The following is a 23,278-nucleotide window of genomic DNA, read 5'->3' on the forward strand; positions in this document are numbered from 1 at the left end:
CTGAATCTTCTCCAAGTCTCCCCCCACAAAACAGGCAGGGAATTTAATCTGAGCATTATTAGAACTCCCTCCAACTTCCAAGATTAGGAAATTGACGGTTTATTTTACAATCCATGACATGTGAGAAAGACCCTTCATGTTTGGTTCAGACTTCAATTCAGGGAACATGTTGAGGCTTCTTGTCCACGTCCTTACATAAGTTGAAAAAGACACACCTGTTGCTTTTGTGCCGTGAGAGGGAATCACTGAAGGAGCTAAATCATCAACTTGGCTGGAGAGTATGTGAAGCTTAAGTGGAAGGATTTGAGTAAGGGGTTTTGAGTAGGAGCAGGGACAGTTCATCCATTGTAGCAGGAGGAAGGAATCTGTGTGTCCACCCTGCTGTGTCTGTGATTGTCTTGGTGTGAACTCCTTCCTGTTCATTCCTTTGTCTTGCATTTTCTCTTTTCCTCTTAAGATTTTTTTCTTACCACTTCTATGTCTCTATCATTAATTTAAAGTGACTATTTCACCATTGCATACTTTTCATAAATATAAGAGCATTGCATTTGACTTGATTGTTTTTCTTGAGGGTCACTGAACCCCAATAGGGAAAAAAAAGAAAGTTCTGGACTTAGTGAATTTGATACCTTTACAACATCTGCAACCAGGTTACGTCAGATATGGGAAATGGACTTAATGACCAAAGAAGTGTCGCCAAGCAAAATGCTGTGACATCCTTCTCTAATATGAAGATAAAAATTGTTTGAAATTAGTATATTATTTGTATGCAAAGTGAGGCTGCCAAGGCTCTTGAAAACAGTTTATTTTCTATCCTGTTTATTCTATTAATATACTAAGCAAACTCTTTTTTCTAGATAGTGCCAAAGTAAACTTTTGCCCAGGCTGTATCTGTTTTTGCATGATTCTCTGAATTAATAAGGTTTATTAAGTTCCAAACAGATATACTGACTGGTGCAGAGATGTCATCAGACTCAATTCTACCTCATGATTGGGTCCTGAGTGACCAGCTGAGACCTGTTAGTTTAGATGCTATATTTCTGATGGACGCCACTGATGTTTTTTAATAACGTTCATGTCTCAATCAAATGCCAAGAGATTCATCAGTTTGGGCGTAATAATTTCTGCTGTGCTGCTGCACAGTTGTAGAACCTGACTGGGAGCCATAACCCCTCCACCTCCTTGTTGACCTCCCGTAGGAGACTGAATAATGGTTCCCCAAAAGATCAGATCCTAATCCCTGGAATCTGAAAATATTACCTTATAAAGAAAGAGGGCCCTTGCAGATGTGATGAGGGATCTTGCCGTGGGGATTTCATCCTAGTGGGCCTTAAATGCCATCACAAGTGTCTTTATAAGAGAGAGGCAGGGAGAGATTACACACAGAGAAGAGGAGGCAATGAGACCAGGGAAGCAGAGATTAGAGGGATGCAGAGTTACTAGAAGCTGGAAGATGCAAGGAAAGTACCCTCCAAAGGCTCGGGAGGGAGAACAACCCTGCTGACATCTTGATAACAGACTTCTGGCCTCCAGATCTGTGAAAGAATACACTTCTGTTGTTTTAAGTCACCGAGTTCGTGGTAATTGTACAGGAGTCATGAGAAACGAATATGCTCCCTTTTCCTTATCTCCAGAGAATATCTGAACTAGACTTAAGTGCATCAGAGAGGGGAAAAGTAGCTGGAATTTTAGCTGCTTGCCTTAGTAGTTCCTTCTGCTTTAGTGGCAAAAGGAACAGGATGAGGGGAGGGAATCTGAGAACAGGACTCAGGTCTCTGGCTCTTACCCTTTAGCTCTGTGACTTAGAGTGTTTAAAATCTCTGATCCTTAGTTTTGCCTGAAAATGAGAAGGTTCAACTTGATTAAAAGATTTTCAAATGTTGTTTACAGATTCCATTATGACTTTTTGTTTTAATCTCAATATTAAAACACATGTTGAATTCTTTGAAAATTTTAATAGTTTTAAACACTCAAATATATTGTGTTAATTAGCAACACTCTGAAGACCAATTGTGTAATAAATTCTGCCTCCAGCTTAGTTTATTTTGGTGTTGACCACAGAATACCGCTTCTCATTCTGCCTATGTTTAATTCAATGATTCTCATCGAGGGACGACAACAGAATACCCTAGGGTTGCTTTGCCAAAAAACTCCAGAAATCCAGGCCCATCCTAAGATATTCTGATTTAGTAGGTTTTAGTATTCTGCAAAAGACTTAAATACTACAGAACAATCTGGAGAACCAACATAGACCATCGCTCTTTTTATCACCCTTCCCCCAAACCATTCAATTGGCGCTAATATCCTGTCCTACATGGTATCTTGTTCAACATGGAACATTTTTATCAGTGAAGATTGAAGATCTTTGATTTCGTCTTCAGTATCTGTTATTATGGAACTCGTACCCAGACCTGTCCTTCTCTTGGTATAGGCTCCCACTACCCCCATTTGGACCACCACTATGGCCTTCTAACTCATCTCCCTCTCTCTAGCATCTAGGCCTCACACTCACTCTATCACCATTCCTAAACACAATTTTCATTTCATGACTCTACAAAGCAAGGTACAAGGCAAGTCCATAAACCTCAGCCTGGCATTCAAGGTCTTGTGACACCAGATTCCTATTTATTCCCTTATTTTCTTTAACTTTACAACCTGAGCCTTCTTCTTTTACTTTTTAAACAGTTTTTAAAGATTTCTTTTGATGTGGACCATGTTTAAAGTCTTTACTGAATTTGTTACATCACTGCTTCTGTTTCATGTTTTGGTTTTTTGGCCGCCAGGTATGTGGGATCTTAGCTCCCTAACCAGGGATCCAACCCGCACCCACTGCACTGCAAGGTGAAGTCTTAACAACTGGACTGCCAGGGAAGTCCCTGAGCCCTCTTCCTTAAAAAAAATTTTTTTATTCACTCTTCACCCTCACATGCTACTCTAATGCCATCATTTACAATGATCTCTACATGTACAAAAACCTTTATCTTCCTCTGTACTCTGCAGGGCCTGGTTCTGGTCCAAATGTCACTATTTCAGCCTATGCTATCTGTTTCCTTCTGTGAATGGGCTATTAGAACTTATTTTCAACTATACAAACGGTACTGGAAATATTTTTTTGGATATAGTGCATAGGTATTTCAGGGCTCTCCAAAGGACAGGTAGTTTTCCTTATCATTCTACCTACCTTTTTGTACCCTACCCTGCCCATAAAGTCTTTCCCAACTCTTTCATCCCATATCGGTTTCCCTTTTTCATTTTGCCTTTCTACTCTCCTTAGTCTCACTCAGCCTTCACACCTGGTCCTAGTTTACCTTGTAGTGTTTCCCAACATTGTCACATATTAGAAGCACCTGAACAGATTTAAAAAGATTTAAAACATCAACTAAGGTCAAGGTTTTACATTTAAAAACTGTTATTCTCAACAAGCAACTGGAGAAAAGTTCTCGACCACACAGTATTTATAGGCTATGTTTGGGACTAGCACCTTATGTTCATTATGCTACCAAATCTAATAAGGATGAATAATAGTGCATCACAGGGCTTCCCTGGTGGTGCAGTGGTTGAGAATCTGCCTGCTAATGCAGGGGACACGGGTTCGAGCCCTGGTCTGGGAGGATCCCACATGGCACGGAGCAACTGGGCCCGTGAGCCACAACTACTGAGCCTGAGTGTCTGGAGCCTGTGCTCCGCAACGAGAGAGGCCGCGACAGTAAGAGAGAGGCCCGTGTACCGCGATGAAGAGTGGCCCCCGCTTGCCACAACTAGAGACAGCCCTCGCACAAGAAACGAAGACCCAACACAGAAAAAATAAATTAATTAATTAATAAACTCCTACCCCCAACATCTTCTTTAAAAAAAAAAATAGTGCATCACAACCTACTTGCAAACAGTGTGTCTTAACCACAGGTACTTGCCTTTCCAGATCGGGGCGTTTCTCAGACTGCAGTGGACCGCATCTCTCTTGATGGGCAACAGGCGCCATCTTGACTACTGAATCACACGTCAACATCTCTGGGTGGCTCATTAGATCCTCTATGATCTAACCCACATTATCTGCTCTCCACTCTCCCTCAACGCGCAAACCCTCAGAAAGAACAAATGAGATGCGTGAAAACTAGTGTCTTTTACAAATTGCCCGCATGAAGTTTGTGCATCTTTACTCATCAGGGTCACTTTACCGCTTCGCTGCTCCTCAAAATGCAAACCTCTCTCTGGTAAACTCCATCTAAAAGCTGGCTGCGGCACTTCCCCGATGGCGCAGTGCTTGGGAGTCTGCCTGCCAATGCAGGGGACGTGGGTTCGATTCCCTGGTCCGGGAAGTTCCCACATGCCGCAGAGCAACAGTTGTGGCCCGTGTGCCACAACTACTAAGCCTGAGCTCTAGAACCCTCGAGTCACAACTACTGAGCCCGCTCGCCGGGAGCCTGTGCTCCACAACAAGAGAAGCCACCGCAGTGAAAAGACGGTGCACCACAACAAAGAGTAGCACCCGTTCAATGCAACTAGAGAAAGCCTGCGTGCAGCAACGAAGACCCAATGCAACCAAAAATAAATAAGTAAAAAAAAAAAAATTAAAGAAAATAAAATAAAAAATAAAAGTTGGGTGCACTTGATCATCTTTGGTGCCGATTCTCATGGTAGACTTTGTAAGCCTTTCAGACATTCATGAAATTGTTCTTTTTTGTGTGCTACAGTTGGGGGTGGGTAGAGAACAGAGAGCTAGTGCTTCTTCTACATATTAATAATGAACTTTTCTAGTTCCAGAGGCTGGAGTTTCCGGTTCATTTTAATAAAGTAAGTTATATTAACTGTTTTGTCATCATGTTACTACAGCTATCCAGTACCGTTTTGAACCTATTCTTGTTACAAAGAACGGGTATATAGGGTTTCCCTTGTATTTAAAAAAAAAAAAAGTATGCCAAACTTCTCCAACAATCTGGAATTTTATTCCATCCATATACATGCATAGTAACAACATTTGTTGAGAAATTATTTCTATCAGAAGTAGAACATTATCTTTGTGATCACCAGGTGCAGTATTGCTACTCTTATATTTAAATAGATCTTATATATGAATTAAATTCATACTTGCAGCATTGAGTTTAGGGTTTCGATTTAGACTGTGCCTTTCAAAAGATAAAACCGATTAATACTACCTCATTACTTACAATACTGCTTCCAGTAATTTTGTTCATTCTTATAAAGTATTGCATTTAACAGCAAAGTTTAAAAATTGAGACAGAGCTGCATCAGCGAAAGAAAATACAAGTACTATACAAGAAAAAAATTGCCGTCTTCATTTAACATACATGTTTCAGATTAAGAAAATGGACAGAAACATACGGCTACATACAAATGCAAAGCCTAGTTACTAAGAGACTGTATCTGCTAAAATATAAAGTGCAAACGGAGCCTGATTATCCAAGAACTGAAATCTTAAGGCGAACTTATAGCACGTGTATTTAGAACATCTTTGCAAGTTATATTTTAGCATATACATATATCTGCAACAGCATATAAGAAGAAATCAAGATACACAAGTGCTTTGGAAGCTATTTCTAAAATGCTTTTCTGTATTGTTTGTGACTATTTTCTTTAAAAGCTACTATACAGTGCAAACCATATATGCTACACAATAACTATACAATAACATTACAAATGACTTTAATATAAAGTTTTTAAATAAAAAATAACATAACCACAGCTATGAATACTGCTGGTAAAATAAATTAATTTTCTTTTAAAATGGCACCAATAATACACTTTACTAATGGACTGTAATGAAATTACACCTTAAGTCTTCAACTCAGCCATAATGAATTGTCTCCTGATTGCCCAGATGTAATTCAAACAGCTTTCTTTTGCTTTTTTTTTTTTGCTTTTTTTTTTTTTTTTTCTGTACTGGGTAGAACAACATACTAAACACTGGTACCAAAGGTGAGTGATGTTTATTTATTTTGTGATTTCATTTGACATGTTCTGCTGCATGTGATGAGCAATAAAACTTCTTGTGAGTTATAAAGTTTGAGAGGTTGTTGAACTGGATGTCACACAGCCGGCAATATTTCCCACTGGTTGGAGCCTGGGTGGAGCCATTCACACCTTTAGCTATACTAGACAACTGGTCCTCTGTGGAGGGAATTCCTGGGGAGACGTTCTCGTTCGTGGCTAATGGGTTCTCTGAGATCCAGGAGGGAGATTTGCGGCTGTCTTCATGCTGAGGATTCTGGGCAATGTTCTCTTGCTGTGGGTTGGCGGCAGGGCGCTCGTCTTGCTTCAGTCCACCATTCACTATGACCATGCCTCGATTTTTGGGCAACAACGGCAGGGAATCTTTCTTCGGCACAGCGCACCCATTGGAAGAAGCCTGGCTTTTGGGAGATTCATTTTCCGCGTTTGTGCTTTGGTCCACGTCAGCATTATGGATGACAAGAGAACCAGAAATATAATCACTTGGCTTTATTCCATAATAAGGAGAGAGCTGGTCGGCTCCTTTTGCCTTCTTTATTGCTCCAGGGTACAGGCATTGTGGAAGAAACAAATGTTTGTTTTCTTCTTTTGTCGCAATGAGCTGAGCGGCTTCACTGAAGACTTTCAGGCCCTGCAGGGTTGCTAAGTGGGATGAAAATAAGTTTCCGTTGGGGGAAGGCTGCTTCAGATTCCCATTTTTCTCACATTTTATGATGCTTCTTTCATAGCTGACATCGGGGCTGCTTCGTTCGCTTTCTGGATTCGGAAACACTTTGCTGTCGAGCGGAGCCAGGTCATTACGCTGGTGTGCAGTGACCGGGCAGAAATTCTGCTTGTGGGCCAGGTAGTTTTCTACCTTGTTGAAACTGATCTTACACACAGTGCACTCGTGGTAGTCCAGCAGCCTTTTGGGAGATGCAGTCGTCCGCTCAGACTGGGATAAACACTTTTTGCTGAGATCTATGGGCACGTCCATCTCTAGGCAGGAAACACTGGAATGAGTAGTGTCACATTTGGAAACCGGAACACACTTGTTAATCGTGAGGGACGTTTCCAAGTGCTTTGAGACAATTCCTGGAAAGATATCACATCTTGGATGGTAGCACTCTCCCAGCCCTTCCGTGGGTTCTTGAGTGGAGGTACAAGGATTGCTGAGGTTGGCTACGTCGAGAAATCGCTGTTGGACTAGCGGAGGCCTTTGCTCCTGTTCAGGAAGACACATCTCATACATCTTCCTGCGCTTGCGCGTACGCATGGTTCTCTGCACGGCAGGCACTTTGTTGGAAGCTGACCTCTTGAGCGGAGGGTCGTGGCGCGTAGCACAGTAATACTGTTTGTGGACCATGTATGTTTCGTGCCGGCTGAAAGTAATGTTGCAAGCTTCACAGGTAGTCTTATTTGGGTCACTTTCCCCATCCACTAAGGGGACACTGGGATTTTTCACATCAACAGGTTTTCCATTAATTTTATCATCATTGCTGTTGGGGGTGGAGAGCTTCTTAGCTTGAATGGAAAAGTCCTTGTCGTGGCCCTTCCCATTTGGCCCAATTAAATCTAAAACAGTGGAAGAATTGATGCAGGGTGTTTGAAGAAGTGGATTCTCAGGATCAGCAGAATGAGCGGCTGGATTGAGAAGGTTTATGGAGGTTTGGCCAGTGTTGGGACTCACGGCCTCAGGCATCTTTTCTGAAACACCAGGGAACTCTGGGGATTTGGCCATCTGCTGCCATCGGCTGCTGCAGTAATGTTTTTTGTGCACTAGATAATTATCCAAATTATTGAATGTTATGTTACACTCAAAACAGGTAGCCCCTTTGGGCATCAAGGGGCTGTAAATGACGGGAGGGTAGCTACTACTTCCGTGCCTCAGTCGCCGATGTACCAGTTCAGACATCTTGGCTAAGATCTCTGAAGCTTGAGGGACCATTGTGATATCTTGGGGAAAAGCAAACTGAGATAGAAAGGGTCCCACAGGGAAAGAAGGCCCAATATTAGGCTGAACTGGAGATGAGGCAAGTCTTGGACTAGAGGGCTCAGACTTTATTTTCGTGTAAGAAAAGCTTTGTTTATTTGTTGCAGACTGAATTTCGGGTCTCTGGTTAGTGAGAAAGAGCTGAGTCTTTTTCTCACACTTGTCCAGCTCCGTGTCAGAGCTCGCATCTTTAGTCTGCATGGCCTTTTGGCTCTGGGGGAGTTCACTTCTGGTCAGCAGGTCTGTGGCTGGCTGTAAGCTGTCTTCGGTTCCACTTGGAGAGTGTTCCATGTCACTTTCTCTGGGCAGTTTGCTGCCAGGGACATGGAGCTCCTGGTGCTGCAATAACTCCCTCTGAGTCTGGAAGCCGAAGTGGCAGTGATTGCATCGGAAGGCAGCTTGAGTGAGATGGGAGAACAGGTGTTGGTGAAAGTTGATCACAGAATCAGCAGTGTAGCTACAGACGGTGCATTTTAGACTAGCACCAGGGGGGAGGAATTCTTCCATTTTCACTCCTGGAGGAACATACAAAATCAGAATACTGAGAACCACACATATTGGTTTTCTAATGATATGAACCGTTACTAATGACCTCATGTGTCCAACACAGCAGAAACGAACTGAAATCTTTCGGAATCTTATTTGTGATAGTAACGTTTTTCTTGTGACGTCCTTCATCATAGATGATGATAATAACAGCCCTTTATGGTTTCCAAAGCACTTTCATGAATATTATTGCATTGTAGTGGGATAGGCATCATTGTTTCAATGTTACAGGTCGGGAAACACATGCAAGGAGGCTAAAGGAATTGATTATGGTAATAAAGCTATTCAGTGATGGATCCATGACTAAACTTCAGATTTTATAATTTCTAATCCAATAACCTTCTTACCACAGCACTATGCTCTATATTAGGAAGAAGCAGGCATTAGTTACAGTTGATAGTGATAACCTATGTGCAAATCAAATAAATCTTAGTGCATTTAGTGTACCAGATTAGGTCTTTATTCAAAAGAATCCAAATAGAAACCATTTTCTGAAGTAATTAATAACCTACTAATTTATCTTTGGTACAAATTTAGAATTTTATTCATTGGTTTTGCTAAACATGGTTTATCTCTATCCAGGGCTGATATTGGTACCAGTACATTAATGTAGTCATTTAGGACCGACATCCATGCTGATTGGTCATGGCCTGTTTTTAATCAGTTATTAAATATTTTGAATATCACCACTGACTGGTGGGTAAGCCTCAATGCAATATTGTGATTTACAAGGAATATGTATTTGGTCATTCTGATGAGTAAAATCTATTTCTCATATATATTTGGTCTTTATCCTTGGTTCCCAGCTCACAGCTTCTAAAACTCTTGGAGTTTCCTGTGATAAGAGTGATAAAGGTGGCTTTGTTATGTTACTGAGGTGACTTTTGGAAAGCCCTTAGGTAACCTAAGGATGGGTGGTTGTTAGGAGAAGCAATCTTGTGATTACAGGGGTTGGAACTTTCATTCTTCCCCTCCTCCACTTCTGGGAAGAGGGGCTAGAGATTAAGTTCAATTGCCAATGGCCAATAACTTAATCAATCCTGCCTATGTAATGAAGCCTCCATAAAACCTCACAAAAAACAGAGTTCAGAGAGCATCTCAGTTGGTAAACATGTGGAGATCTGGGGAGCGTGGCAGGCTCTGAGAGCACTTGGAAGCACCTTGCCCGTTCCCCAAACCTAGCCCTATGCATCTCAGCCATCTGGCTGTTCCTGAGTTATATCCTTTTACAATAAACCAGTATCTGGTGAACAAATGGGTTTTCTGAGTTCCGGGAGACACTCTAGCAAAGCAGTCAAACCAAGGGGGTGTCTTGGTGACCTCTGATTTATAGCTGACTGGTCAGAAACACAAAAGACTAAAGTCTGCACTGGGGTGGCGGTGGGGGAGTCACTCTTGTAGGACTGACCCCTTAATCTGGGGAATTTAATGCTCTCCCTGCATAGTGTCAGAATTGAGCGGAGTTGCATTGCAAGACACTCAGTGGGTGTCTGAAGAATTACTTGGTCGGGGGGACCCCTTCCCCTATGAATTGGAATCAGGATCTGGATACTTTTACTTACTCAGGTCAACTCTTGTTCCCATTTGTTGGCATATGGTTACATCAGGCTTGGTTCCTCCTCTCTGCCCTCTAGACTTAAATGAGAATTGTCTTTTATATTTATAAGATGAAAATATGGCAGAGAGATAGAGATAAAAGGGGACTTCTTTTATTTGTCTCCTTTTCTCCTTGGCTAATCCAATACTCATTTTCCTGTTGAGCTGGGAAGATCCCTCTATCTCTATTTTTGTTTTGCGCGTGACTTTACACTCACCATGTGAGACAACCAACCTGTTTCTGCTTCCCCTGCTTTATCACCTCATAAAGACAGCTCTTTGTAGGGAGAGGGAAGAGAATAAGTAGAAAGGAAACAGCTTATTTTTATAGGTGCAAAGACAAAAGCTTGCACTGTACTAGAGCACTGGAGGTTGGAGTTAGTTTTTTTAAACTGAGCACCTATTTCCATTTTTAATTATTCAACCCAAGCAAAAACAGCAAAGGAAGTCACCCGGAGGTGACTTACAAGTTTCATATTCTGAATAACTATGATTCCCAAACCTTGGTTTGCCCTATCCAAGAATGTTCAAAGAAATATCTAAAATTAATATAATTCTGTACATTTGATTCATTTCAGTTGTTTTTAAAATATAGGAATTAGAATACTATGTATGATACTGACAACAATTGGGCATACAATTCCAAAATAAATGGGAATAGTTGCCACCTTGCTCTCAAGAACAGGCTTAAAAAAAAAAAAGAAAAAGAAACTTGTTTTTCAGCATAATTACTTTAGTTGAGAACAAACTAGAATGATTTAGCCTGTAAACTGAGCACTGTAAGTCGTTAGAAAATAATTCAGACCCAAGTCCTTTGAATAGAGTATACTTGTTCGGGACAAAAGATAATAACCAGCTGGTCCAGCAAGTTTAAGTTTGATTTTATAGATAGATAGAGATGTATGAATGTACGTATATATGTAGAGAAAGAAGAGGGTCTCCTGGAGTAGAAGAAGAAACAAGAGAGGCACTCACCACTGTGTGAGTTCATGTGCATTTCTAGAGCTCGGGCATTTGAAAAGCTCTTGGTGCACTGTGGGAAGGGGCACATACTGGAAATCTGAGGAGTGCTGTCTTCATTTTCCTCTGACACTGGAGCAGTTTCTCTTTGTCTCCCACTGCAATAGTACATCAAATGGGCTTGCAGATTCCGCTCACTCCGATACCAGATGCCACAGGACTTGCAAGGGAATATATCCTCTGCAGGCAGAAACACAGGGACACGTTAGCTGCTGCCCACTTGGAGCCAACCATGGGTAAAGCAGCATTTGGTTCAGTTTTTCTCAGAGTCTGCTCCCAGGTTATGAATTAGGCAATCAGACAGGGGCTAGTGCAGTCTTGGGTGTTGTTCCACAGTACAGGGCTATTTTTAAAGAAATGTTCCACTTAATGCAGTTTACCTTCCCACAGACTCTTTAGAAAGTGGTACTCTAGGAGAATCCCAACATAAAGCAAAAGAGATTAATCCTAAATTGTTTATATTGTACTTATAGTTTAGAAAAATAGGCATTTATAAATAGCAATGTGAATTGGTTTATCTGCTTGGTTAAAAGGTAACGGATCTAATGGCTGAACTAAAGTTAGCTTTGATGCCAACTCCTGACATCATTGGTCCATTTAATAAATTAATTACAGAGTAACTCCTTAGTGCCAGATCTATGCTGAGTTGGGTGTAAAACAAAATGAGAGACCAAACAGCTGTTGTTAAGGAGCTTAGATCTCCTGGGGCTGGTTAACAAGTGGTTCGTTTGTTCATTACATTAGAACGTGATGACCACACACAGTGATGGAGGTACTTGAAGAAGTCAGAGAAGGATTTAGAGGGAAGATGATGACATGCCTTAGCTGCCTTGTGAAGGATGAAATTAAGCTAGTCAGGTGGAGAAGAGGATTGTGTCCTCCTAATTAAGGGATCAGCTATGGGAGCTTGAGAGAGGGACTGGGTGGAGGCTGGGAGGCTATTCTGTAATCTCAGGCAAGGGGCTGGGAGAGATGAGGTTGTAGAAGTCAGGGACAGACTCCCAAAGGCCCTGTCAGCTTTTTTAAGTTTAGATTTCTATCTCAATGGTTATGGAAAATGACTGAATCATTTCAAGCAATAGACTGACAGAATCAGCTATGATATAATCCTAACAGTGGAGTTTTGAAGGTAGTGAATTTGGAAGGAAGACTTACGACTGGTAGGAGACAACTGCAGTAATCTAAGTGAAATATGACAGAATTTAAATTGTAGCTAATAGTCATGTACTATTTGTTAAGTCATGCTATAATATGTATGATATGTATTTCTCATGTATTTATTCATGGAAAATTTCTCTCTCTGTGTTTTCCCCTCATTCATTAATAGGTGAAGAATGTGAGGTTGAGTAACTTGCCATTATCATGCAACTGGGTGAACTGGGATTGGAAAACCCTGGTGTAAACACTCTTCCATAATGCCTCAATGAAAGGGGGACAGAGAGAAGCAAAGTTATACTGAGGAAGCAGAACTGACTGGAAGTGATGACCACTATTTTGCAATTAGATGTTAGAGCAGAAGGTAAGGTTTCTCCTCGGTGCCTAGACTTCTTGTTGGCATTTCTGTGTTAAGGGATGTTTTCATTCATCTCTACAGGGAATAGAAGACAGATGGGTGATGAATTCAGGCTGGGGCACATATGGAGTGACTAAATCTGACACTGTATTGTGCAAACTTGGCACTTTTGTAGTGCCTCTGATCAGAGGGATGGCAGATAACACTGTAAACTGGGATTAATCCAGGCACACTGGGGCATATGGTCACAGTAGATATGTGGGAGTAGATATTTCTGTGAGAAAGAGACAGGAACATTGCAAAGATGGCAAGAGAGGTCTGAAACTCGCCAGAAACAGCTGGACTTGTGATTTATAAACTGTTAATGTATAGTGAGTTGGAACACATGATAGTGAAGGAGTTGGCTCAGGAGATCCTGTTGAAGGAGAGAAGGAGAAAAGTAAGGACCAAATTCTAGCAAATGAGAAGTAAGGACAGCAGGTACAATACAGAATTTTAAAATACAATTTAATTACAAAATTATATACTACTGCTGTTTATTATTTAGCCCCTCCCACCCAAGTTTTAGTTACATTTATACTTTTCAGAGGCCCAGTGTAGAGTAAAGGGTTTATTTTTCAGGATGACTTTAACTGATTAACTAATTTAAGAATGAGAACAAAGCCTGTATGCATCTATGGTGATATATTTGGGATTAATAGTTATCTTGCTATAGAAAGCAAACAGAGTATTCCTTCAAATATAATTAGAATTAACATTCACACACTGGAGTGTCACAATAATATAAGAAACTCCTAGAATAGGTGGTAACAAAATCATTTTGCCTCAGTTTCAAGTTGGGTCCATGTTATTTCAAGTTCCTCACTATTCAAATCAAACTAAAGATTCAGTAAACAAAACAACTCCATTTACATTAAGGAAATTCAGAAATAGTAGCTTGGGTTGTGTACACTGAATCCACTGGTTGGATGCAGAGTAATTCCAGATACACCTGAGAAGTTCTTCATTCTAAAGGATGCTGTTACAGCAAGAACATAATTACTGTTGAATATATATGTATGTATATATGTATACATATATAATATAAGACATGATTGTAGTCTCTAGACTTCTGCATCATTCAAAGTCTCAGGGATTTTCAAGGACATTTTTGACTCAATGCAACGTTTCACTTGCCACTGGCTTGAGAATCTATTCTCCTCTTAAGATGTACTCACGTTTTCTCACAGAGCTAGATAAAAGCAGAGCAGAGTCTAGAATTCTGATCTTGGGACTCCTAGATCACTGATTTTATGTCAAGGAAATACAAACTAAGTTCAATAGTCCTTTTAACAGACTATAATCACAAAGGTATATTTGCCAGGGCACATTTTAAAATTCTCCATATAAAGTATTCTAAGATTATACGTATTTTTCTTTCTCTTCTCTTTATTTTTTTTTACATTAGCTGATGTCTTGATTCATCCAGCCTACATTTCCCCTTCATTAGTGTATCTAATCAAATTTGATTTTGTGTCCTTTTTCTTATTTTATGTTTTAACTCTATGGCTCTTAATACCAAAACTATTCTACCATAGGAGCGACAATGAAAGCTGTTGGACCTCTTATAGCTAAATCGTCTTGAATGTTGTTTAGTTTAGAATGTCAGATTTTTCTGTGTGACATTCAGGAATCCAACCTGAAATGAATGAATTTAAGTTATTCCTTTTATACTCCCACGAGAAGTGAACACACACACACACACACACACACACACACACACACTTAAAATTGGAGAGAATATAAAATAAAATCATAACACTGGAGACAAAATCTGTCCCTGGTTGCCTGTCAGTAGACATTATTTTTTTCTCTCCCATAAATACCCATCACCACTACAAAGCTATTGTACTGGGCTATTGCACTCAGCACTTACTATTGACAATAGCTGTAGGCAAAATAGAAGCCATGGCAGCTTGCTGAGGGAGCAGCTGAATTGAGTCCAGCAGGCGCGCCGGGTACATCCCTTCTGTAAGAGTCATCTGACTGGCAGCTTGTAGCCTTGAGTCAAAATCCACCACAAAGGCAATTAGCTCTTCACCCTCAGAGATGGCCTTCGTAGTCGTGCACCAAAGCTGACCCCCTATTAAGAAGAAAAAAGAAAAAGAATTGACATAGAATGCTCTAGCCTGCTGTACATTGGGTTGATGTCAATAGGACCTTCTCATGTTTTTCACATCAGTTTCTACTGGGGTGGAGTGTTTGATCAAGACAACGGCTGTCCTCCTCTTCCCTTTGTTAACCTAAAACAATAAAACTGCCAGTTACTTTACCAGCGACACAAGTTTAATAGCAAGGAGCTGCAACTCAGGACAGGCAGCTATGGTCAACCACATGAAAGTCTGGTGAAACAAAAGAGAGGAAACTCTTATAGAGAAGGGGAGGTTGGGTGGGGCCATTATAAACAAAAAGCTCATTGGAGGAAATTGAAAGTTCCAAATATAGTGGCTTTTCATTGGCTGAGTTGTTACATTCTTTCATTGGCTGAGCTGTTGTCAGACAAGGAGAAATGCTTTCTTCCTTCAGCTGAGAGGTATTAAGTAGTGTCACTTCCTGATGGAGATGCAAAGTCCATCTCTTCCTGTTGGGATCTACACTGAAGTCAAGTAGTACATGCCAGCTCCCCCTTCTGACTTCCCTACTCCATTTTAGTGCTGTTTCCCTTTATTAATTTTCGTACCTGCCTATGTGGAAAACTGTATTCCTTGCATCAGATGAACTGTTCAGTGACCAACAGTAGCAGAAGATTAATAACCAAGTATAGACATAATCTGTAGAGAGTTTTGTCAACTGTTTGCCTTCCAGCGCTTGACTTAATCATCAACCATGTTATTACATGTTATACTGCCTAAGAACAAGCATGGTAGGGATACAACCACAAAATTTATTTCAGGTGAGGCTTTGAAGTTACTCTTTACGTGCTCTTTCTGTACCTCATGGAAGTAAGCAGTTATTTCTTTTTCTCTCTCTTCCCCAGATACTGGGGAATGATATATGAATGAATGATACGTAAAACTACAAAGCAAGTAAACAAAGTTCCTAAAATTTAGCACATTAAAGTGAAATTCCAGTTAGCTTTACTCTCCTTATAAGTCTGCTGCCATTTATTTTGGGGGGGTGGGGGGGTGAGCACCGAGTGATCTTTACTTATATAATATTTCTTATAATGCAGCTTCTTTATCTCCTTTTACCCTGATTGAACTTCCTGAAAAGGAGATATGCCAAAGAGCCTTTTCAGAAAGGCTTATTTAAATAAAGATTTGTTTAAATGAAAAGAACCCTCTCTTCAAACACTAAGATAGACTCTGGCTTGGTGCTTCAAATGATCACGTGTGGTGCATTAAAAAGAAAATTAACTATGCAAGTACATCTTCTAATGTATTGGAATGCGATAGTGAATGCTCATTTATTTAACATGTTTAGACAGGCAAAGCACTTATATTTTGTTATCTACACTCTCAGGCCTAGATATGTATCCTGTACAGTTGTGCCTGAAGTAATATGGCATACTTGATATGTTATAAAGCTTTTTTTCCTCATTGTGTATATACTGCAAGGCTATATATTGTACTCATTAAGCAAGCAAAAATTGTACCCATTCTGATAAGTAATATTGCTCTGTTTATCTTTCAGCATAACTGCCTTTTCAACTGCACTTCATTTTTTTCCACCCTGAAAGAGATCATAGTTTTTAAACAACGTGTGGTAAAACGCTGGTGGAAAAGATAACAACAGCATATGATAGGGCAGAGTTGCCTAGAAGATTCAGGACACCGTTTTAGAGAAACCTCGGACAGTTCATTAAACCAGCTGATTAAATTTCAAAGGTAAGCAGACAAGACACCATCCACGACAGTACATGTTTGTGAAAAAATAAAGCTAAAATTACAGACCTCGAATTTATATGAAAGTTTCCAAGGAAAACACAAATATACTAAAAGACTAGAAAACGACCATTTTTCACTTTCACTTTAATATATCTGAAAGCATACAAGTTTCCCAAAGTTGAAAACAGATTCACCTTGGTTGGCATTGATGACTTCTTTACAAATATAGAAGCTAAGCGGCATCATCGTGGAATCTGATGAGCATTGAAAAGTGCTAAGTGGTGCTATTTCTGCTGGTGACGCTTCTTCCCCCTGGAAGGCTTCTGCATTTGGCTGTTCGGCCTTCTCTGATGTGCATACAGATCTAAACTACTTACAGCTGTAGACAAGGTAATCATTTGCACCTTATCTTTCCTCTGGGACAAGGTTTATTAAGTGAGTCTGTGTAATAGAGAGGTGGGGAGGGCAGAGGCAGGCACTGCAGTTCAGGTTTAGTTCCTCGCCTGGTTTTTTAAGAGTCACTGGATTTCAGTGTTGAACTGAATAACTTATATTACTGGTAATAGTTTTCCATTTTTTGATCAACTTACATTGTTGGTAAATCCAGCTACGGCTATGTTTTACAAAAGGAAAGTTTTGAATTCAGGTACCCTGGAGAAATCGATATTTTAGAGAAGGTAGCACTCGGCTAATCTTTATCACAGCAGTGAGCTCAACAGCAGGATGACTCCGAACACTTGGGCTCAGACTTTGAACCAAAAAGATCCAATCAATAAATAAAATTCACAAAATATTAAGTGAAGATTAAAGCAAGTAAAACATGGGCTTCCGTGGTGGCGCAGTGGTTAAGAATCCGCCTGCCAGTGCAGGGGACGTGGGTTTGAGCCCTGGTCTGGGAAGATCCCACATGCCGTGGAGGAACTGAGCCCATGCGCTGCAACTACTGAGCCTGCGTTCTAGGGCCCACGAGCCACAACTACTGAAGCCCTCACTCCTAGAGCTCGTGCTCTGCAATGAGAAGCCACTGCAATGAGAAGCCCACGCACCGCAATGAAGAGAAGCCCCCGCTCTCTGCAACTAGAGAAAGCCCGCGCGCAGCAACGAAGACCCAACACAGCCAAAAATAAATAAATTTATTTTTAAAAATAAATAAATAAAAAATAAAGTAAGCCAAAAATGATTTTTCTACATTATTAAGCAGCCTGGCAGTAGTAACACATATCTGTTTTCAGATGTTTCATATTTTATCTTTATCATTTTATCTCATTTTACGGTTTCGTCAGAGCATATCCTTTTAAAAGGCTGAATCAGACTGAAAATGTACTGTGCAGGTCTGATGAAAAAGTCCATTGTCTTAGGATTTAGTTTTTCAAGTCGTTCATTCATCAGCTATTCATTGGTGTGCCAGGCTGCGTGCTATGGTTTCATGCACAACTTCACAAACAACCTGAAAGCACACATATAAACAGACAGATTATAATACCACACGGTGGTCCCATCCCCCTACTAAAGAAATGTGAGAGGGGTGAGTAACTGAGACTTCTTGGGGGAGTCAGGCAAGCCATCCAATGGGACATTTTTATTGACTCAAGAAGAGTAGAAGTAAAGTAGCAGAAATATGTGTAGGGAGGACCTGGCAGGTACATCGTTACCGGCAGATACAGGAGCACGCGTGTGAGTGCAGGATTATGGAAGAGGCTGCCTGGCCCTCGGAGGCCAGCAAACCTGGAGCTTGGGGTCTGAGGGAGAAAGAGGTGGATTATGGGCAGTGGTGTGCCAGAGCCAGCCTGTTCTGGATCACAGGGCAGAATGTTCAGTTGTCAGGAATTCTGTGTGCTGGTTGATGTCACGTTGGTAACCTGAAATCAGCTATGGTGAGAGTTGTAGCATTTGCTGTCAGAAACTGTCAAGCAGTACAAATCAGGGCTTCCTCCCACAGAAAGTTTAGAGCAGGGGGAGAGTTTTGATGTAACATAAAAACAGTTGTGTCTGGCTCATGGTGGAGAGATGGTATATATATTTATTTGAGTGAATGAATGATCTGAGCTTCCCCCCCCGCCCCCACCAGAATATAGATCTCAGGGTCTTGAGGAGAGTAAACTGAAGGGGTAGGAAATGTTATCTCGAGGGCTATTAGGAGGCTGATTGTACCAGTTCAGTTGTGAGAAGTGTAAATTGTAGGGGAGAAAAGGGCCAGATTCAAGAGACATAGCTGACAGAGGACTGGAGTGATTTCCTGAGATGCATAAAAGTAACTCTTGAAAATGACACAGAGGTTTCTGGTTTGCAAAACCAGCTGACGGTAGTTCCATTAGCAAGGCAGTAAAGCTGGTATATTACCAAGTGGTATTATACGGACAATAACAGATAATTAGTATTAATTAGGAATAATTTCTTTGGGTCCAATAGGTTAAGGGGTTTATGTATTTCATCTATTTTAATCCTATCAATCATTCTGTGAGGTGAGTGATAGTTTCTTCATTTAAGAGTTGAGGAGATTGAATCTTGGAGAAGTTAGCTAACGTGCCCAAAGCTATACACATAGCAGAATCACTGGCGGAATCATGATTTAGACTTCTGGCTGTCCAACTCCAAAGCCCAAATGTGCATGTGTGTTTTATGTATGTGTATGCATATGCATGGGAGTACTGAATTTGGCTTTGAACATGTAGAGTCTGAGGTACCTGAGAGGCTTTTTGGTGGGTGTAACCAGGAGGCAGTTGGACCTTGGAGGAGAATAAGGCTGGAGAAAAAAAAAATATTTTGGAAGTCATCAACACATTCTAAATAGCTGCGGATGCTCTTTGCATGGATGTGGTAATGCAGGAAGACTACAGCATGAAAAGAGAAAGAACAAAGATTGAAACTTGGAGAATCTCAACATTTAAGATGTGGGTAGAGGAGATGCAATCATTTAAAGACATAGGAAACATACACTTGGAAAGGTTAGAGGGGAACCAAGAGAATGGTGCCGTAAAAGTCAAGGATTGGTTCTTGGAAACAGCTTGGCTGAGTTCTTTTGATGTGAATTTAGAGCATACAACTTGAGGGAGTCATTTATAGGGAGAGATATCCCAAGTATTATAACATAGTTTCAATTACTGATTCAAAAAAAATATTCTAAATGTGGCTGCTAGTGAGGATGTAATCCCATCTGGAGGAAGTACACCCGCCCCAGACTGCTGGGATGCAAATCTTGCCTCTGCCGCTTGCTAACTGTGTGACTTTGAACTTATCACCTAAGCATTCTATCAGTTTCCTCAGCCTTGAAAATGGGGATGGTGATAGTAGTATTGAACTCATGGTATTATCATGAGGATTAAATAAGCAAATATATGTGTGAAAGCTTCAGAACAGCACCTGCCATAGTAAGTGCTATATAACTGTGAACGATTATCCTTTTGGTTTGGTCTGGTTGGGGCTATTTTTCTCATTTCTCACTGCCCTGCTAAGTCGAAGAAAAGAAATCTCACCAGAAAGAAAACATAAACCTACAAATTCAATGAGCACATGTATCTGTGCTTCACTGGAGCGAGCGAACTCGTTTTGGAAAAATGATTAAGGCTGCATCATTTGTGGATTGCATACCGATCTTGACCAGTTAGAAACAGATAAGGTTTCTAGCAATCTACATGGGGCTGAGGAGACAGGAGAACCAATTTCTTACCCTACCATTTTTAGAGCTAAGGTAAACACAGCCAACTCTAATTTACAATTCAGTGGAAGGTAGTAGTCTTCATCTTGATTAAGAAGCAATCTGAGTGCATGAAAATGATAAATCATGTTGATATTTAGCTTTTTTGGTGTCTTCACTGATTGACCTCACGTTCAATGGAAACAAATCACAGGGTATTACATTTGGCTTTAAAATGAGAGCACCACTATCAAAAAAAAAAAACAACAACAAACAAATCAAAACACAAACAACCCCCCCCAAACCAAAAACATGCAAAGAAAACAAACCCAAAAGCCCAAACAAACAAACAAAACCACGAGAAAACAAGGACTGGCAAGGATGTAGAGAAGTTAGAACCCTTGTGCACTGCTGGGGAGAGGATAAAATGGTAGTGTCACTGTGGAAAACAGCATGATGGTTCCTCAAAAAATTAAAAATAGAATTTACCTATGATCCAGCAATTCCACTTCTGGGTATATGCTCAAAAGAATTGAAAGCAGAGTCTCAAAGAGATATTTGCACACCCATGTTCAGAGCAGCATTATTAAAAACACCTAAAACATGGAAGCAACCCAGCTGTCCACTGAGAGAAGAATGGATAAGCAAAATGTGGTGCACACACACACACACACACACACACACACTGGAATATATATATGTATATATATATATATATATATATATATACACACACACACACACAATAGAATATATGTGTGTGTGTATATATATGTGTGTATATATATATATATATATAATGGAATATTTTACAGCCTTAAAAAGAAAGGAAAAAAAAAGAAAAAAAAAAAGAAAGGAAATTCTGACAATGCTACAACATAGATGAACTTTGAGGACCTTATTATAAGTGAAATAAACCAGTCACAAAAAGACAAATACTGTATGATTCCACTTACATGAAGTACTCAGGGTATTCAAAGTCACAGAGACAGAAAGTAGGATGGTGGTTGCCAGGGGCTAAGGGCAGGTGGGAGTGGGGAGTTATTGTTTAATGGGTATAGAGTTTCAGTTTTGCAAGATGAAAAGAGTTCTGGAGATGGATGGTGGTAATGGTTGCACAATAATGTTAATGTACTTAATGCCACTGAACTGTATACTTAAAAATGGTTAATACATTTTGTTATACACATATATATATATAAATATATACATATATATATATATGCACCACAATATAAAAATTGGAAAAAAATGAGAGTATTATTTTTTTTCACTAAAAAACATTCACTAGAATATTTGTACAAGTTTTTAGTTATAGCTAAGGACAGGAATATAACTTTTATTAAGTGCTTTTCATATGAGATGGATTAAAAAAAAACAGTTGAGGTCTTCTCTCAGTTTTCCTAATGAAGTTACTTTAACAAAGTAATACTTGAAAACTAAGATTTTAGAGGAATGAAGCTGCCGCTGAGATGGAGTTTACTTTCTTTGACCACATTAACTATTTTCATTTGAATGAATGAATTTCTTCGCACAGTAATTCAAGAGCAAATGATCTTTGTCTAAGGGATTATATGCTAATAATGAAGCACTGCTGGCACCCCAAATCACTGAAAATTTATTTGTCCTCAGTGGAAAGATGAACTAGAAAAAGCGTTTGCCTTGTGGGTGAGAAACTTTAGTTCTAGTGCTGACTTGATTATTGGTTACTGTGTGAACTTGGAGAACTGCTTTACCTACAACATATAACATGACAACCTTAGGCTAGATACCACTAGATTATTATCATCAAGTTGTGAGCAACTTTTTTGCTTCTGTGACCAAAGTGCTAATAATAGGAATAACCTCAGATTTATTAAGCACCTACTATCTGCTCTGCACTGACACTGTGCTAAGTGCTTTGCATCCATTATCTTAATATCTCCCAAGAGAGCAGTGAGGTGGCTTTTATTTGTTCCCTTTTACTGTGAGGTCATGAAGCTGGAAGTGTACATAAACTGTTCAAGATCACACAGCTAGAGTGGACTTGGAGGAAGAGAAGGAGATATGGGAGATGGGATTTGAACAAAGCAGTTTGGCTCTAGATTCTGAATGAAAAACCCAGTGTCCCAAGTCACAGTGCCATCTGATGTTCACTAAGTAAATGCCTTGGTACCTTACCTTGATTACTCAGTTTGAGTAATTAGCACTGCTATCTCTCTGAACCAGAAATGACATGTAGCTGTCCAGTTTTCCCAGCACCACTTATTGAAGAGGCTGTCTTTGCTCCATTGTATATTCTGGTCTCCTTTTTCATAGATTAGGTGACCAGAGGTGCATGGGTTTATCTCTGGGCTTTCTATCCTGTTCCATTGATCTATATTTCTGTTTTTGTGCCAGTACCATACTGTTTTGATGTCTGTAGCCCTGTAGTATAGTCTGAAGTCAAGAAGCCTAATTCCTCCAGCTCTGTTTTTTTTTTCTCAAGATTGCTTTTGCTATTCGAGATCTTTTGTGTTTCCCTGAAAACTGTAAAATTTTTTGTTCTAGTTCTGTGAAAAATGCCATTGGTAATTTGATAGGGATTGCATTGAATCTGTAGATTGCTGTAGTCATTTTTACAATATTGATTCTTCCAATTCAAGAACATGGTATATCTCTCCATCTGTTTGTGTCATCTTTGATTTCTTTCATCAGTATGGTTCACTTTATGAAACAGCGTTAAGAAGATTTACACAGTGATAAGACATAGCTTTAAAATGCATAGCCACAACGTGGAGAATAATGTAAATCGTTGTGGTGTGGAAGTAATGTCAGGTTATCTTCTAACATGACTAATAGCTTACACTTAGAAAGCACTTACTACGTGCCAAGTACTATTCTAAACGTTCCACACCTATTAAATATGGATGTAGCATTTGCCCAAGTTTAGCTGGACACTAAAAGGGTATCACAATTCTTTATAACCATGACTGCACAGTAGATTCACCTGGGAGCTTTTTTTTTTAATTAATTAATTTTATTTTTGGCTGTGTTGGGTCTTCATTGCTGCGAGCGAGCTTTCTCTAGTTGCGGTGAGCAGGCTTCTCATCGCAATGGCTTCTCTTGTCGCAGAGCATGGGCTCTAGGCGCACGGTCTTCAGTAGTCGTGGCTCAGAGGCTCTAGAGCACAGGCTCAGCAGTTG

At 40.1% G+C, this 23,278-nt stretch overlaps 1 protein-coding gene across 1 annotated transcript in view; it reads right to left on the reverse strand.

Moving 5' to 3' along the window:
• Positions 1-5,852: 5,852 nt before the first annotated feature.
• ZFPM2 (zinc finger protein, FOG family member 2) overlaps positions 5,853-23,278 on the reverse strand; it is a 467,161-nt gene continuing 449,735 nt past the window's right edge. Inside the window, exons 6-8 of the mRNA XM_067711504.1 lie at positions 14,530-14,736; positions 11,057-11,281; positions 5,853-8,454 (exon numbers count right to left, since the gene is read on the reverse strand). Coding sequence (XP_067567605.1) covers positions 5,963-8,454; positions 11,057-11,281; positions 14,530-14,736 — 2,924 coding nt within the window. The 3' untranslated portion in view covers positions 5,853-5,962. The remainder of the gene's footprint in view (positions 8,455-11,056; positions 11,282-14,529; positions 14,737-23,278) is intronic.

Source organism: Pseudorca crassidens, chromosome 17, assembly GCF_039906515.1.
Source record: "Pseudorca crassidens isolate mPseCra1 chromosome 17, mPseCra1.hap1, whole genome shotgun sequence".
Classification (NCBI taxonomy): domain Eukaryota; kingdom Metazoa; phylum Chordata; class Mammalia; order Artiodactyla; family Delphinidae; genus Pseudorca; species Pseudorca crassidens.